Below are 17,253 nucleotides of genomic sequence, written 5' to 3'. Positions count from 1 at the left end.
TGACTTTTTAAAAATTTTTTAACTTATATTTTTCAGTTGTAATTTGGACACAATACCTTTATTTATTTATTTTCATGTGGTGCTGAGGATTGAAGCCAGTGCCTCATACATACTAGGCAAGTGTTCTACCGCTGAGCCATAATCACAGCCCTGCAAAGGTCTTTTCACAGCTGAAGTTTTCATAAGGTTCTCATGCCAGGTCCTAGGCAGAGATTATGATCCTCATTTTACAGAATTGAAAACTAAGTGCAGAGAGAAATAACTTTTTCAAGGTAACAGCCTGATTATCAAGCAATGCAGACATTGAGTTGAGTTGAGGTTATAGCTTTCCTTAACATGCATGAGGCCCTAGGTTCAATGGCATCACAACCCATAAAAGTGTCTGGACTGTGAATCCTAAATTTCAGTCCTAGTTTTTCCAACACTAAATAAATAAATAAATAAATAAATAATTCAAAGGTCTTTTAGCAAAAAGACATTTTTTTTTCACTACATCATTTTTTTAAAATTCTGAAATACAGCACATTTTCGTTATTCAAAAGTTAATTACAAGCTGGGTATGGTGGTCCATATCTATAATCCCAATGATTTGGGAGGCTGAGGCAAGAGGATCACAAGTTTGAGGCCAGCCTGGATCATTTAGTAAAACCTTGTTTCAAATTTTTCAAAAAATAAAATGGGCTGGTGATGCAGCTCAGTGGTACAGCAGTTGTAATAACCCTGAAAAAGAAAAAGAAAGAAAGAGATTATAGAAAGTATAAAAAGCATGGTTTTCATTTTTTTGGCACTGGAGATCAAACCCAGGGCCTCACACATCCTAGGCACGCACCCCATCACTGAGCCACATCTGTAGTACTGTATAATTTAAAGATCACACATATGCCGGTGATGGCATATGCCTGTAATCTTAGTGGCTAGGAAAGCTGAGACTGGAGGATCATGAGTTCAAAGCCAGTCTCAGCAAAAAGAGAGGCACTAAGCAACTCAGTGAGACCCTGTCTGTAAATAAAATATAAAATAGGGCTGGGGATGTGGCTCAGTGGTTGACTGCCCCTGAGTTCAATCCTCCACACTCTCCCCCCACCAAAAAAAAAAAAAAAATGTACACACCACTAGCCCAGAAAACAGAATTTAATGTAGATCAGAAGCTTCCCACGTACTCTTTCCCAGAAATAACCCCCATGCTAAATTTTATATTAATTATCTTGCCTCTTAAAGGGTTTTTATAACTTACATATCTATCTTTTATGTTATTGTTTTGACTAGTTTTGAACTTTATATAAATGATACCTTATTTTATGTATTTTTCTGCAACTTGCTTTTTTATTCCCAACATTTTGTTTTTAAGGTTATTCATATTGATGCTGCTTATAGCTGTAAATATCTTCACAAATAAATAATATTCATTGTGTGACTGACTATACCACATTTTATTTTATTTTTTCATAATTTATTTATTTATTTTTAAATATTTATTTAGTTGTAGATGAACATACAGTATCTTTATTTATTTTTTATGTCGTGCTGAGGATGGAACCCAGTGCCTCACATTTTCGAGGCAAGCACTTTACCACTGAGCTATAGCCCCAGCCCCTCATAATTTATTTAAATCATAGTTGATAAGCATCTAAACTGTTTCCAGCACGTTGATATTGCAAATGGCACAGTAATAAATAAGATAAACTTTCCCACACTGGTGAGTATTGTTAGATAAAATTCTAGACTTGGAACTGATGGATCAAAAGTATTTAGATACAGTTGTAATTTTAATAGACTTTGGCAAATTGCCCTTCATATATATACCACAGATTCTCACAAATATTAACTTAGAGAGATAAAGACGTTTTAGAAGGCCCAGGTGAGCTGTTCTATTGCAGAGATGAATCAACCTGACACCAAAAGTGATGACACTGTGACCCTAATAGCATCACAACCCATAAAGGTGTCTGGACTGTGGAGTCCTAAATTTCATTAAAGTCCATATTAACATTTCATAATATCAATGCTGCAACTTGCTCAATTACTGGCAGTAACTTAATTTCTAATTTCTCATTTTCCCCGCTTTTTCCCTTGAGCTATTTTGCTATCCTGGATCTTATACGCTGTCAAGTGACCCTAGGACTATTCTGACCTCCACGAGGTTTGTCGAATGACCCATCTTCTTTAGCCTGCAAGAATTCTAGTCTTTGGTAAAGTGATTTCAGGGACGCAGTGTTCCTCCAACCACTTACGAAAGATTTTTTTTTTTTTTTAATACTAGGAGAGGAGCATACTAAAGCACGTGACGTTTCATAACCTCTCTGGGATCAGTTTGAAAGCGGGTGGCCAATTTGTAATGCACCTTTTGGAGTAAAGGAAGCACGCCTCCCAGAGGCAAGTTTTCATTGGATGGCGGGGCTGTCAATCACTAGACCTATAAATAAGAGAGGCCGGCCGCTTCTCACTCGGAAGCCGGGAAGGCAGCGTGTGCAGTGAGTTTTGCGGCGCGAGAGAAGCTCTTCCGGTAATATCTGACTGTTACTTAAAATTAAGCTTGAGTAGAAAATAAAAGGACCTTCTATTTTCCCGCCCATCCTCCCCTCTCCCTGCTCGGTCGGCGCGATGGCGGAGACCGCGGTGGGAGCCTGCGGAGAAGCGATGGCGGCGTTGGTGACCGCGGAAGGCGCCTCGGGCCCGGCGGGCATGTCTCTCGGCCGGGGCTTCTCGAGCTACCGGCCCTTCGATCCCCAGACGTTGGGCTTCAGCCCGAGCTGGCGGCTGACCGGTTTCTCCGGCATGAAGGGCTGAGGCTGCAAGGTCCCCCAGGAGACGCTGCTCAAACTCCTGGCGGGACTGTCACGGCCGGACGTGCGATCCCAGCCGGGCTCCGGCCTGGTTGGAGGCCAGGAAGAGGCGGCCCAGGAAGCTGGCCTGACCTCTGGGACAGGCCCCAGCCCAACTTTTCCATTCTTGAGTATTGGGATGGACTCCTGCGTCATCCCCCTGAGGCACGGAGGCCTATCACTGGTGCAGACCACGGACTTTTTCTACCCCTTGGTGGAAGATCCGTACATGATGGGGCGTATAGCTTGTGCAAATGTGCTGAGTGACCTCTACGCCATGGGCATTACTGAATGTGACAACATGTTAATGTTACTCAGTGTTAGCCAGAGTATGAATGAGGAGGAACGAGAAAAGGTAACACCACTCATGGTTAAAGGCTTTCGAGATGCTGCTGAGGAGGGAGGCACTGCAGTGACAGGTGGACAAACAGTGGTCAACCCTTGGATTATCATCGGGGGAGTTGCCACTGTGGTATGTCAGCCAAATGAATTCATAATGCCTGACAATGCAGTTGTAGGGGATGTGCTCGTGTTAACCAAACCCTTAGGCACTCAAGTCGCCGCTAATGCTCACCAATGGCTGGATAATCCTGAAAGATGGAATAAGATAAAAATGGTGGTCTCCAGAGAAGAGGTAGAGCTGGCTTATCAGGAAGCTATGTTCAATATGGCTACCCTAAATAGAACTGCTGCCGGATTAATGCACACCTTTAATGCCCATGCAGCCACCGATATCACAGGCTTTGGCATTTTAGGACACTCTCAGAACCTCGCAAAACAACAAAGAAATGAGGTGTCCTTTGTCATTCATAATCTGCCGATCATTGCCAAGATGGCTGCCATCAGCAAGGCCAGTGGGCGATTTGGACTACTTCAAGGAACTTCGGCTGAAACCTCTGGGGGATTACTAATTTGTCTGCCAAGAGAACAGGCAGCTCGATTTTGCTCAGAAATAAAATCTTCCAAGTACGGAGAGGGTCACCAAGCATGGATCGTCGGCATCGTGGAAAAGGGAAACCGAACAGCCCGTATCATCGACAAGCCTCGAGTTATTGAGGTTCTACCTCGTGGGGCCACTGCTGCTGCTCTTGCTCCTGATAATTCCAACGCCTCCTCAGAGCCTAGCTCCTGAAATGGAATTGCAGAAGTTGTTAGGAACTTAGAGCCTTTATATAAAATCATGGAGGATTCTCAAGAGTGGATATTAACAAACTTCCAAAGAAGGCTGCCTGCATAGTGGTTCCAGCTGCTTTCTCGGTGATTTGAATCAGCCAATCAGTAGCTGCCTTTATGTACATTCCAAGGCCAGAAGTAACATTTTGGACTTTGGGCGGGGACATGTGTTTATCTCTTGGGTGGAGGAAGAGCAGAAAAACCTTTCCAAAGCAAGATGAGGCTGTTCCAGTTTAAGGGATTTTTCTTTGCACTGGTTTAATTCATTTCTGCACAAGGAGTGAGATTATTAAAATTACATACTCAAAAAGTAAATTGCAAAATGAAAAAAAATAGAAGCAATGAGTTTGGACCAAAACTGTTGATAAATCTAAATTGTTAAGAGAGATCTTATAATACAATGTCAAATTCTTTATTAGATTTTTATGAGGAACTGGCTCTTTCCTTCTCTGGACAAGAATTGAGCAGCTTGTCCAGTAACTGGGAAAGGAGAACCTGCAACCATCTGACTTGGTCTCTGTTAATGATGTCTTTCCTTCTAAATTCCACTAAGGATTGGGAAAGGCAGAGCAAGCCCTAGAGACAGGATGTGGTGGTCATTAATATGTTAAATTTTGTGCTAAAAATTCCTTGTGATTTAATTAATAAAGAGTAATTTCTTATAGTTAAATAAATAAGAGTAACTTTGTTGGAAAACTCTTCTGGCTAAAGTTTGGTTCTTTGAGATTCTAATTTTTTACAGTCATAAAATGCCATTGCTAAAAAAAACAACAAACAAACAAAAAACAACCATTGCTACATTTAGTATCTGGCAAAGTGAGAGTGTTTTTCCTGATCCTAGATGAAGGAATTTAACACACAAATTTGTCCCTGAGATGACAGGGAAGGAGTCAATGGGCATAAACTCCACAGATTTAAGGGTAGGAGAGAAAATAGCAAAAGAAAGGTGTCAACAATTCTTGGAAGATGAAAAGGAGGAAGAAAGATTTAGCAGAAGAAGCTGCCAAAGTGGGGGAATACCAACAAGAAGCAAGGAGATATGATACATAGGACAGTGGGGGCAAGAGGTGGAAAAAAAAAAAAAAACTTGAGAAAGTTTATATACAAAGCTGGGCACAGTGCTGCATGCCTACAATCCCAACTACTTGGGAGACCAATACAGGAAATTCATAAGTTTGAGGCCAGCCTGGGAATTTAGGGAGACCCTGCTCAAAAAGAAAAATTTTAAAGCTGGGCTTGGTAGCCCACGCCTAAGTTGTAATCCTAATGACAGGGAGGCTAACACAGGAGGATCACAAATTCAAGGTCTGCCTCATCAATTTAGCGAGGCCTTAAGCAACTTACTGAGACCCTGTCTCAAAATTAAAAATAAAAGTCTGGGGGCTGGGGATGTGGCTCAAGCGGTAGCACGCTCGCCTGGCGTGCGTGCGGCCCGGGTTCGATCCTCAGCACCACATACAAACAAAGATGTTGTGTCCGCCGAGAACTAAAAAAAATAAATATTAAAAATTCTCTCATTCTCTCTTTCTCTCTCTCTCTCTCTTTCTCTCTCTCTCTCCCCCCCCCCTCTCTCTCTCTTAAAAAAAAATTAAAAAAAATAAAAGTCTGGGGATATAGCTCAATAATAGAGCACTTGTTTAGCATGCACAAGGTCCTCAGTTTAATCCTCAGTACCATTAAAAAAAAAAAAAAGTTTACACATGGGGTAATTATATTTTTATGCTCAAATCCATCCATTTCACAGTAGGTGAGTTACCTCTCACTTCTGCAGGGAAAGGGTCAGTCAGGAACTTTAGGCACAGCAGAGGACAAGGAGTGTGACTGAAAACAGAAGAATAAAAACTTTAAAATGATACAGTCCCAACCCCCTTTCCAAGCTTAGTTTTTAAACTGGTCAAGGGACTGGTAGTGTAGCTCTGAAGTAGAGCATGTGCTTAGCATATAGGCAAGGCCCTGGATTCCATCTCTAGTATCAATAAACAAGCAACCCTAGCCAAGAAGCTTAAACCATTTCTTGTCTGGCACAGGTGAAATACTGGAGAATACTCCAGAGAAAATGAACGTGCCCAAAAAATAAATAAATAAATAAATAAATAAAAAGAAAATGAACGTGCCCAGAAAGACAGATGTAAACATTTAGGATGCTCCCAGTGAAAATCACTGTATTGTGACACCTCCTGGTTGAAAGGCTTCACTTGGTATTTTAAGCTTTTTAATGCCTCCTTAAATATGAGCAGTCAAGGCTCACTAGACATTGAAGGCAAGCTTCCAACTTGAAAACAAGTAAACAGAATGAAGCAGCTGGGCAAGGTGGCATACAACTATAACCCCAGCTACTTGGGAGGCTGAGGCAGGAGGAAAGCAAACTCAAAGACAGCCTGCACAATTTAGCAAGAACCTATCTCAAAAAGGGCTGGAGATGTAGGTCAGTAGCAGAGTGCTTCTCTAGCACCTACAAGTCTCTAGGTTCAATCTCTAGTAACCAAAACAAATAACAAAAATGCTTTAAGAGAATAACACACTTAGAATATAGAAAAACTAAATTTAAAAAAAATTCAGGGCTGGGGTTGTGGCTCAGGGGCAGAGCACTTGCCTAGCATGTGTGAGGCACTGGGTTCGATTCTCAGCACTGCACATAAATAGATAAAATAAAAGTCCAGGGACTGGGGTTGTGGCTCAGTGATAGCCTGCTTACCTTGCATGCATGGAGTGCTGGGTTAGATTATCAGCACCATGTAAATAAATGAAGTAATAAAATAAAGGTATTATGTCCATCTATAACTTAAATTTAAAAAAAATCATAAAGGTCCATTGACAACTAAAAAAATTTTTTTTAAATTCAAGGCTGGGATTGCAGCTTAGGGGCAGAGCGCTTGCCTAGCACATGTGAGGCACTGGGTTCGATCCTCAGCACCATATAAAAATAAATAAATAAAATAAAGGCATGATGTCCAACTGCAACTAAAAAAAAAAATTCAGCAAGAGTCAGAAAAATATAAAGTTAACTCTGGAAGCAGAATAAGAAGACAAAAAGATACACGAGAGGGGGAAATGTATGGAAATTAGAGGTGAGCTAGGAGGTTTAGCCTTGAAGGGGAGTTTCCGGAAGAGGTAATAAAGAAAATGGAAGAAACCGGATGTGGTGGCCCACACCTGTAATCCTAGAGGCTCAGGAGGCTGAGATAGGAGAGTTCAAAGCTGGCCTCAGCAAAGGCGAGTCAAGGCACTAAGCAACTCAGACCCTGTCTCTAAATAAAATACTAAATAGGGCTGGGGATGTGGCTCAGTGGTCAAGTGCCTCATTCAATCCCTGATACAAAAAAAAAAAAAAAAAAAAAAAAAGGAAGAAATTAATTTATCAAAGAATAATACATGTTTCCTAAAACTTAAAAGCTTTAAGTCACCCATTTCTTGAATTCCCAGAGCAGTGAATTTTAGAACATAGGCAAATTTCATTAAAGTACAAAATACCCTATTAACAATAATACTGTTTTTTCCTTTCTCTGTCTATGCTGTCTATGAAGAGATGTGCCTTTGTCAACTCTGACAAACTTTCGTGTGTATCTCTGGGAAAAAAAAATAGCAAATGATTAAACAGTATGTACTTTGCACCAGGCAGTATTACGTCCTTAATATATTTTAACTCAATCTTCCAACAACCCCACTGTGCACATGAGAAAGCTGACACACAGGGAGATTAAGAAATCTGTCCAGGGCTGGGGATGTGGCTCAAGCGGTAGCGCACTTGCCTGGCATGCGTGCAGCCCGGGTTCAATCCTCAGCACCACATACAAACAAAGATGTTGTGTCCGCCGAAAACTAAAAATAAATAAATAAATAAAAATTCTCTCCAAGAAAAAAAAAATCTGTCCAGTATCAGACAGGCAATCTGACTTCAGAACCCATGCTTCTAAATCACCACAATAATACACAAAAGTTTGAGATATCAGACTTCTCAATATCCAATTGGAAGCTAAAAGTAGTATCTTCACAATTTTGAGGGCAAATGATTTTGTAATGCAGAATTCTTTGCCAAGCTACATTTTAAAAAATATTTTTTAGTCATTGATGGATCTTTATTTAATTTATTTATTTGTATGTGGTGCTGAGAATTGAACCCAGGGCCTCACACGTACCAGGCAAGCACTTTACCTCTGAGCCACCATCATAGCCCCCCAAGCTACATTTTTCAAACAAGTAGAATAAAAATATTTTTAGTATATGCAAAGTGTAAAACTGGTTTCATCCCGTACACTTTCAGGAAACAACTGGAAGGCTGTGGCTAACCTCAATAGTAGAGTACCTGCCTAGTATACATGAGGCTCTGGGTTCTATCCCTGCACCTCCAAACAAAACCAACCAACCAACAAAAATCAAAAACAGCTGGAAAATATGCTCCAGCAAAAAAAAAAAAAAAAAGGGGGGGGGGAGCAAACTGAGAAAGAGTAAAACATGGGAGCCAGGAAATGGAACCCAGCAGAGAAGTGAAGGCAAAGCTGAATGGCTGGCTTAGAGAGCAATCAGTCCACACTGGACCTAAAGATCTCTGGGGAAAGAGAAAAATGGAACTGATAGAACATTGGTACATTAAATTGTTGAAAATTTATTTTGAAATAATAATGGACAATGTAAAAAGAATTAGTGGTACATGCCTGGGTATGGTGGTGGTGCATGCCTGTAATCCCAGCTACTTGGGAAACTGAGGTAGGAGAATCCCAAACTCCAAACTGGACTGGGCAACTTAATGAAACTCTTTCTCAAAATAAAAAATCAAATTGGCTGGGGATGTAGCTCAGTGGCAGAGCAGAGACCTTAGGTTTGATCTCCAGCACCAAAAACCAAAACAACCAAGGAAAAACTCCCCAAAAAGTCATCTCTGACCTCCCAGCCAACACCCAGCTACTCTCAAATTTATCACCCTATTTGCTTCACAGCTCTTATCTTGAGAATGTATTGATGTACTTTAAAATTATCCCCTGCTATGTAAGCTCCAAGATGGCAGGGATGTTCAGTATTCCTAGCACCTACAACAGTGTCTGATCCAGAGTTAATGATCAGAATATATTGAATGAATAAAAGAATGAATGAATGAGCAAATGAAGTAGACCTTTGGGACCTTAACACCCTTTCTTTTCCCACTTTTCTAGTTCTTGGTGTCTTGTAGTGGTGGAAGCTAGCATCATCATCAATCCATTGACAAGTCTGGCTAGGCACAGAGGCACACTAATCCCAGCAACTCAGGGTGCTCAGTAATTTAATGAGACCCTGTCTCAAAATAAAAAATGATAGGCTGAGGATATAGCTCAGTGGTAGAGCACTTGTCCAGCATGTGTGAGGCCCTGGGTTCAATCCCCAGAACCACCCAAAAGAAAGAAAACTGCTAGGAATGAACATGTCTTAAATCTCAATTAATTATATTCCTTCCCACCCAACTCCCAGGTCTTCTATTTTTTTTAGAGAGAATTTTAATATTTATTTTTTAGTTTTTGGTGGACACAACATCTTTGTTTGTATGTGGTGCTGAGGATCGAACCCGGGCCCCACGCATGCGAGGCGAGCGCGCTACCACTTGAGCCACATCCCCAGCCCTCCCAGGTCTTCTATGTCTTCATTTCAGCAAATACCAAAACTACCCATCTAGTTACTCAAGCCAGAGCTATCCAATACCTCTCTTTTTTTGTTGTCTGTTATATCCAATCTGTGTTGCCTAATCCAGTGGCTAATTCAGCACTCTCATTTTGCTCATCAGTTTAGCAGCACACAAATCAAATGCCCATTTATTTTGAAACACTTTCTCTGTATGTGTGTGAGTGTGTGTATGCTCTGTGTGTGTGTGTGTGTGTGTGTGTGTGTATGCACATGGAGGAGGGCAAAAAGTAGGTTAACCAATAGTGCTTATCACCTCTTTTCTGAACCACACAATCTGCAGATGCCCCTAATCACTTTTCATAAGTGTTATTTTTTTGGGGGGTATGGACAATGTTGAAGATCAAACTCAGGATCTCATGCATGCTGTCACATCCTCTTCACCGTGTTTTTTTTTTGGGGGGTGGGGTGGGGGGAGGAGGGTAATAGGGATTTAACCCAGGGCACTGTATTTCTGAGCTATATCCCTAGCTCTGTTTTGTTTTATTTTGGGACAGGATCTCACTAAATTGTCAAGAACTTGCACTCCTGTTGTCTCAGCCTCCTGGGTCATTGGGCTTACAGGGTTGCACCACTGCTACTGGCTTGCTTTATTTTTATCTAAAAATATTTTAAAACACTTTTTGTGGTATTGGGGATTGAACCCAGGACCTCATGCATGCTAAGCAAGAGCTCTACATCCCTAGCTCTTTTAATTTTATTTTGAAACAGGGTTTCACTAAATTGCCCAGATTGACCTTGAATTTTTGATCCTCTTGCTTCAGCCTCCAGATCACAGGGATTACAGGTATGTACCACTGTCCCCAGATTTACAGTGTTTTAACTATGGTAACATTTAATTTTTACCTTAATATTTATCACAATTTCAAGTATTATAGCATAGGTGCTAATAAAACTTGTGCCTAGTGGTGGAATTGCCGTACTTTTGGGACTTATTTTTGTTTATTTATGTTTTGGCACTGGAGATGCTAAGCATACACTCTATTGCAGAACTACATCCTCAGTTCCTCTGCCCCTTTGGAATATTAATTTCTAAAATCTGTCTTTTCTTCCACTTTCTTAGTCTTTCACTTCCAATAAACTGTATGCCTCATTGAACTCCTGGAGAACAGACATAGCGACCTTAATAGGTATGTGAAAATAAATAATTCTCTATAAAGCTTGGATTCGACAAAATTCAAGTTCCTGTGTTTCACAAAGATCTCTTTTCTCTGCGTGCAGTGGCGAACGCCTGTAATCTCAGCAACTGGCAGGAAGATCGCCAATTCGAGGCGGACTAACAATGTAGTCAGAGCCAGTCTCAAAGAATAAAAAGGGATAGGGATGTAGCTCAAGGGTAGAGTTCTCTTGGGTTCAATCCCCAGTGCCGAGAGAGAGAGAAAAAAAAAAAAAAAAAAAAAAAAAAAAAAAAAAAAACCTCTTCCCTTGGTCATATATATAACAACTCAGCGGGTCTCAGCCAAAGTAACAATTTCATGATCACCTCATAAATTCCCCAGCAAGCTTGGTGGTTTTGTGTGTGGTATTGAAAGACCCCCGGACCCTCAAATCCCCCGTCCAAAAGAACTAGCGTCACACTGGCTGCAAAAGCAAGAGGCAAGTTTATTAATACACAGGCGCCTGCGGGTGCACAGCAAAACCTCAGCCGAAGCTTTGGTGAACTGGCACACCGGGCTTTGGGGTACAGATCTTTTATAGGGAAAAAGGAGTTGTTTTCCACCTAGCACAATAACAGGTATTTTTGAATCCAGCATACACGTCACTTAAAGGGTAAACTTGTTTTTCACTATGATAAACTTGTTTTTCACTATGATAAACTTATTTTTCACTATAGTTTCCCGAAAAACTCATTAATCTCACAGGTTTACATTGTGTTTCCTCCCTGTTCCCGCTTATGATCCCAGTTTGCTCAAGCATGTCCTGTGATGTGGGCAGGGTGCCCTTTCTAACAGGTCATGTGGTGAGCTCACCTGTTTACTACATACTTTTTACTTTTCATAATCCGGCCTTAGGTTATGGGGCTGGGGTCTTTCAGTATGGCCGCGACAGAGACACATGGGTGTGCAGAGGTGGCAGAGGCCAGTCTGTAATGGGTCACATATTTCAATGTCATGTAATCTACGTTGCGGGTAGGGAGGAGAACCGACTGGTTCCTTGAGACAGAAATGGGGGTTAACTCCTTCCAACCACAGCAATCAGCCGGGGCTGGGAGCAGAAGTGGGACAAAAGACCTAGGTCGTGGTCCCGACTTTGTTCCATTCTTTCCCTTCGATCGCATCCAAATAGTGTGGAGGCTGGTCTAGAGGATCTTCAGAGTCCCTAAACCCTGACGAATTTAATGCAGGCGGAGGATACATTCACTTATGGAATTTCCCGCCAAACACACCCTCGGCCTCCTAACCTACCATTTTGCTTTGGCGCCATCTGGCGTCCACAAAGGAGTAAAACGGCTACGCCCTCTCCTCCCGCTTCCCTGTCCTTTCCTCCGTGTCAAATTGGTACCGCGGCCTTCTTAGGCGGAAGAATTCTCCGGAGTAAGCGACTACAGGATTAAAGCTCCTCAGATTGGTCCAGTCCTGATACGGGGCGGGCTGTAGCAAACTCCACACAGGTGATTGGTTTTTCCGCCGGCACTACTCCGTGAAGCAATCGAGCTCGCCCGTGATTGGTTAGGGGCCCTGGAGGCGGGCTCCAAGCGTGGCGCGGAGTTCTGTGCAGTGGCGTCTGTAGTGGGTTGTGCAGCATGTCTAGTGCCGGAGGTGATACCCAGAGGGACGCTGGGAGAAAGGATACTGCTGCTGCCGCCGGCTCATTCAGCTTCAGCCCGGAACCCACGCTGGAGGACATGTAAGCAATCCACGACCAGGTTCGGGTGGAGAGATTGACCCCCTTCCTCTATGCCATGGGACGGGTCCTCCCACGTGGTGGGGAAAAATGACTAGCAGTAGTGCTGGCTGACCCCTGGTGAGCCTCTAAACCTCTCAAGCAAAGTGGGCTCAGCAGTTCACAACTAAAGCGGGGAAATTGCCCCAGGAGTCTATACTGCCTCCGCCCTTCCGGAGTGGGTGTACCACCCAACAGGGGCAGATGAAGTGCGGAGAGGTAGGAAACATTAATTTTTGCTGGAGGAAATCAAGAAAAGCTTCTTAGGGAAAGTGTAAAATACGCAGGACTTAGATGTGCAAAGATAGGGATATTCCAAGTGGAGGAAATTTCAGAATTAGCAATGGAATAATTGTATTGTTAGGTACGGCTAGAGGTTAAAGTGTCTGCAGGGGCACGCTGAATTTCAGATGCGAAAACCAAGTCTCATAAAGAGGAAATTACTTATTCAAGACCATCCACGGATTTAGTTGCAGAATCCTCTGACTCCAAGCCCCCTTTACGTATCACTGGGGTACCTGTCTGGGCCCTGCAGCTCCTCCCCCAACCACAAACCCTGGGAATTGGGCTTCTACTCCTTTATCTTATTCCAGCCGGCGTCTCCATGCAGAGTTTGCTGCAGAGCGGGACTGGGACCAGTTCCACCAGCCTCGGAACCTCCTACTGGCCTTGGTCGGGGAAGTGGGAGAGCTGGCAGAACTCTTGTGAGTAGATGGGAAGCTTTCTGGAACAATCTGTTGTGGGGGATGGGAGAAACTCTGTCATCCTCAAACATTCATGGATTCAGTTTCCCTCCTCACTGCTGGTCTCTGTGCCTGGTGCTGGGGTTGAGATGACTCCCAGGTACCAACCCTCTAGGAGCACCCAGTCTCCAGGGAAAGAAAGTGTGAAAATAGCAAGATAGACCCGGATAGTAAGGAAGAGTTGTGGTAATAGCCCTTTACCTTTGTCTCTGGGGCTGAAAACAAGGTTTTCTCTAGAACACATATGTATAGTATTCCAGACAGGAGTTTGCAATGGTAGTGAGGCCAGAAAAGGCAAGTTAAACTTGGAGAGAATCTCATCCTCCTCCAGTATCACCTTCCCAAGAAAGATAAGGGATTTTGTATCTATTTTCTTCTCGGGTGTGTCCATTTGCCTGGCACATCATAGCCATTTGGTAGTTATCCAGATGATGAGTGATAGAGCTGTGCAAAAGCAGGGCTGGAGATGAACCCAGAAAGGTAGGATTGGGGCTTGAGTGTGATGAAGTTTGGACAGAAGACCTGACCACATTTGAGTAGTAGAAAGATAACTGTACCTGCAGGATGAATTAAATCACTGAGAGAATGAGACAGGGAGACCATTAAAGAGGCTAATTAGTATCAACCAGTCAATTAAAATCAAGACATGAGCCGGGTGCAGTGGCACATGCCTGTAGTCCCAGCAGTTTGGGAAGCTAAGGCAGGAGTTCAAAAGCCAGCCTCAGCAATATAGCAAGGCCCTACCTAAGCAACTTATTAAGACCCTGGCTCAAAAGATAAAAAGGGGGCCTGGGGTTGTGGCTGAGCGGCAGAGCACTTGCCTTGCACATGTAAGGCACTGGGTTCCATCCATAAATAAAAATATGTTTATTTTGTTTATTTATTTTTATAAACAAGTTTTGTTTATAAAAATAAATAAACAGAATAAAGGTATTAGCCAGATGTGGTGGCGCACACCTGTAATCCCTGTGGCTTGGGAGGCTAAGGCAGGAGGATCGCAAGTTCAAAGCCACCTTCAGCAATGGTGAGGCACTAAGCAACTTAGTGAGACCCTGTCTCTAAATAATATAAAAAGTTGGGCTGGGGATGTGGCTCAGTGGTTGAGTGCCCCAGAGTTGAACCCCTGGTACCAAAAAAGAAAAAAGAAAATATATTGTGTCCATGTATAACTTTATATATATATGTATGTGGGGTATGTGTGTAAGTAGGACTGGTTCAATAGTTAAGGTTCAAAAACAGAATCAAGATATATGACCTTGAACAAAGCAGACAACCTTCACAGTGGAAGGAGACTGATGATGATGATAAATTAACTAATTTTAAAAGATCTAGAATCGTGACATCTTTTTTTTTTTTTTTTTTTTTGGTACCAGGGTTGAACCCAATTCTGGGTTATCCTTGGAGGAACTTTCTGGGAGATGGGAGTTCATTGCTGCAGGGACTGAAAGTGCTCCTTAGGGAGATAGAGCCCATTGTCCTAGCTAGAAGCTATATGTGATTGTCTTTGTTTTGCCCCCAGTCAGTGGAAGTCTGATGCAGAACCTGGCCCCAAAGCCTGGCCCCTGAGGGAACGGGCAGCTCTTCAAGAAGAGCTTAGTGATGTCCTCATCTATCTGGTGGCATTAGCAGCCCGTTGCCACGTGGATCTGCCCCAAGCAGTGCTCTCCAAAATGGATACCAACCGGCGACGTTACCCCATTCATCTGTCACGTGGCTCAGCCCGCAAGTATACAGACTTGTCCCATGGGGCCATCTCTGAAGACCAGACTATGGGTCCTGCAGACCTTGCCCATGAGTCCTCAAGCCAGACCTCAACATAGAAACATGGGATCAGAACCTGCAACTCAGCATGGCATCTGAGAAGCAGAGGGTGGCCTTGGCTACAGAACTTATTATAGTCCTTTCATAACAAATCAGGGCTTAAGGGTCCCATTTCCCAGTTTTCAAGGCCCAAGAGCCTCCAGAAGATAGCCTTCTGGTGTTTTCTCCCCCAATAAAATGGTTTTAACTTCTCGATTCTTCTGAGGTGGCTAGGTAGGCTATCAGTAGCATTGCAGAAGGGCACCAGGAGTGTCTCTGAGCCCAGTCCTCACAGTTCTCTATTTTACCTTCTATCTGCAGCGCAGTGATCCAGTTGTTAGTAAATTCCTACAGGAATTTCATGCAAGTCTTCCCACTTCTGGACCTATAGAGGACGTCAGAGGCTATATACAGTGTTGGTTAACAGTTCATATTCAGAACCAGGTTCTCTGGGTTCAGATACTTAGGGACTGGATGATAGTCATCATTTTACTTCATCTCTTGTAAAATGAAAATAATAGCCTAGTACACAGTTTAAATAACTGTTAGTTTGTAGTTCTATTTTGCCTTTTCAACTCAAAGCTTTCAGGGGTCTATCAGAGACACAAATCAGGGCCAGATCTCTGATGTAGAGCAGAAGGGAGCTGCTGCTTCTCATGGCCACCTTCATAAAATTGAAGACCACATATCAATTAGGTCAATTTCTTGTTCTTCCTCTCCAAGTAAATTACACTGTTGAATTTGTACAGTTTATCTGTTGTGTAATCTTGGCACGTCACTTTCCTATCTGAAATGCCTATGGCCTGCATCTCACAGAGCAGGGTAATACAAAGAAAAGCACCTTTAACTACTTTTTGTGGCTAGGGTTATACTAAAGTGTACAGTACTTGCCTGGCATGTGCAAGGCCCTGGGTTCAACCCCCAGTATTGCCATTAAAAAAAAAAATTTTGAGATTTAACAATGGTCACTGACTTGCTATCCCTCTCATACTAAGGCCCCACTCTCCTGTCCTCTTATCCAGTGAATCCTTCCCAAGTAAAACAGAATCCATTAGATTGGAACTGCTTCAGCTCTGTGTCTCTGAGCCCACCTTTCCTGTCTCTATCCAGTGATCAGAGGAATCTTATTAATAGTTTCCAATTTTATTCCCTCCTCTTCTTTGGTTGGTGCCAGGGATTGAACTTGGGCACTCAACCACTGAGCCACATCCCCAGCCCTATTTTGTGTTTATTAGAGACAGTCTCACTGAGTTGCTTAGCACCATGTTTTTGGGGCTTTGAACTCACAATTCTGCCTCGGCCTCCAGAGCCACTGGGATTACAGGAGTGCGCCACCATGCCCAGCTTATTCCTTCTTTATTATCTCCTTCCCTTTTATGTAATCAACTGTTGGGAAGAGGGAGTACTGGAGGTTGAACTCAGGAGCTCTTCACCACTGAACTACATCTCCATTCCTTTTTTTGAGACCGTTTCACCAATTGCTTGGGATGGCCTTGAACTTGTGATCTTGTGGCTCAGCCTCCCAAGTTGCTGGGTTTATAAGCATGTGCCACAGTTCTCAGCTGTCTTTTTTTTTTTTTAAGAGATGGGTCACATTGTATTGCCCAGGTAGGTCTTAAACTCCTGGGTTCAAGTGTTCCTCCTGCCTCAGCTTTTTGAGCAGCTGAGACAATAGGTGCCCACCCTTTTACCCAGCTTTTTTTTTTTTCATTAGCCTGCCCCAATAGTACATAAAGCATATTTGAATCTTCCCCTTTTGACAAAACTAAATTATCAAACCTCCAGCTACTTTTCCTGTAGCTTTGTACAACAGACCTTCCAGATGAGTTATCTGCACTCACCTGCACTACTTCATTCTCCCACAGACATCACACACAAGATGAATGCACTTGATATCACAGCAGCATCTAGCATCTGACCACTCCCTCCTTCATGAAACTTCCTCTCTTCATCTCTCAGACAAAACTTCCTTTTGGGAGATGGACATGGTGTCAAGGCCACCTAATCTGGTGTCTTTATTTTCAATGACCTCCCTGACCCTTCCACATTTACTTCATACTTAACATGTCCAGACTGGGGTGTGACAAATGTCCCCACTCCAGTTTCTATCCTGCCCTTCATCCCAATGTCCCTTCTCAGGGACACTGCCATGTGGTCACACAACTAATAGTCCCATCTCTCCTTTC

At 42.8% G+C, this 17,253-nt stretch overlaps 2 protein-coding genes across 2 annotated transcripts; both read left to right on the top strand.

Moving 5' to 3' along the window:
* Positions 1-2,426: 2,426 nt before the first annotated feature.
* Positions 2,427-4,693, top strand: SEPHS2 (selenophosphate synthetase 2). The gene has a single exon (XM_081298831.1). The coding sequence runs from the start codon at positions 2,602-2,604 to the stop codon at positions 3,952-3,954; it is 1,353 nt and encodes a 450-aa protein (XP_081154957.1). The 5' UTR covers positions 2,427-2,601; the 3' UTR covers positions 3,955-4,693.
* Positions 4,694-12,317: 7,624 nt separating this feature from the next.
* DCTPP1 (dCTP pyrophosphatase 1) lies at positions 12,318-15,818 on the top strand. The gene is made up of 3 exons (XM_081299477.1): positions 12,318-12,488; positions 13,118-13,228; positions 14,787-15,818. Exons 1-3 carry the CDS (start codon positions 12,385-12,387, stop codon positions 15,085-15,087), a joined length of 516 nt encoding a protein of 171 aa, XP_081155603.1. The 5' UTR covers positions 12,318-12,384; the 3' UTR covers positions 15,088-15,818.
* The last annotated feature ends 1,435 nt before the right edge of the window (positions 15,819-17,253 follow it).

This window comes from Spermophilus citellus (assembly GCF_964194105.1).
Source record: "Spermophilus citellus genome assembly, chromosome: 6".
Classification (NCBI taxonomy): Eukaryota; Metazoa; Chordata; class Mammalia; order Rodentia; family Sciuridae; genus Spermophilus; species Spermophilus citellus.
Note: the sequence above shows the minus strand (reverse complement) of the source record. Positions and strands in the feature narration are given on the sequence as shown.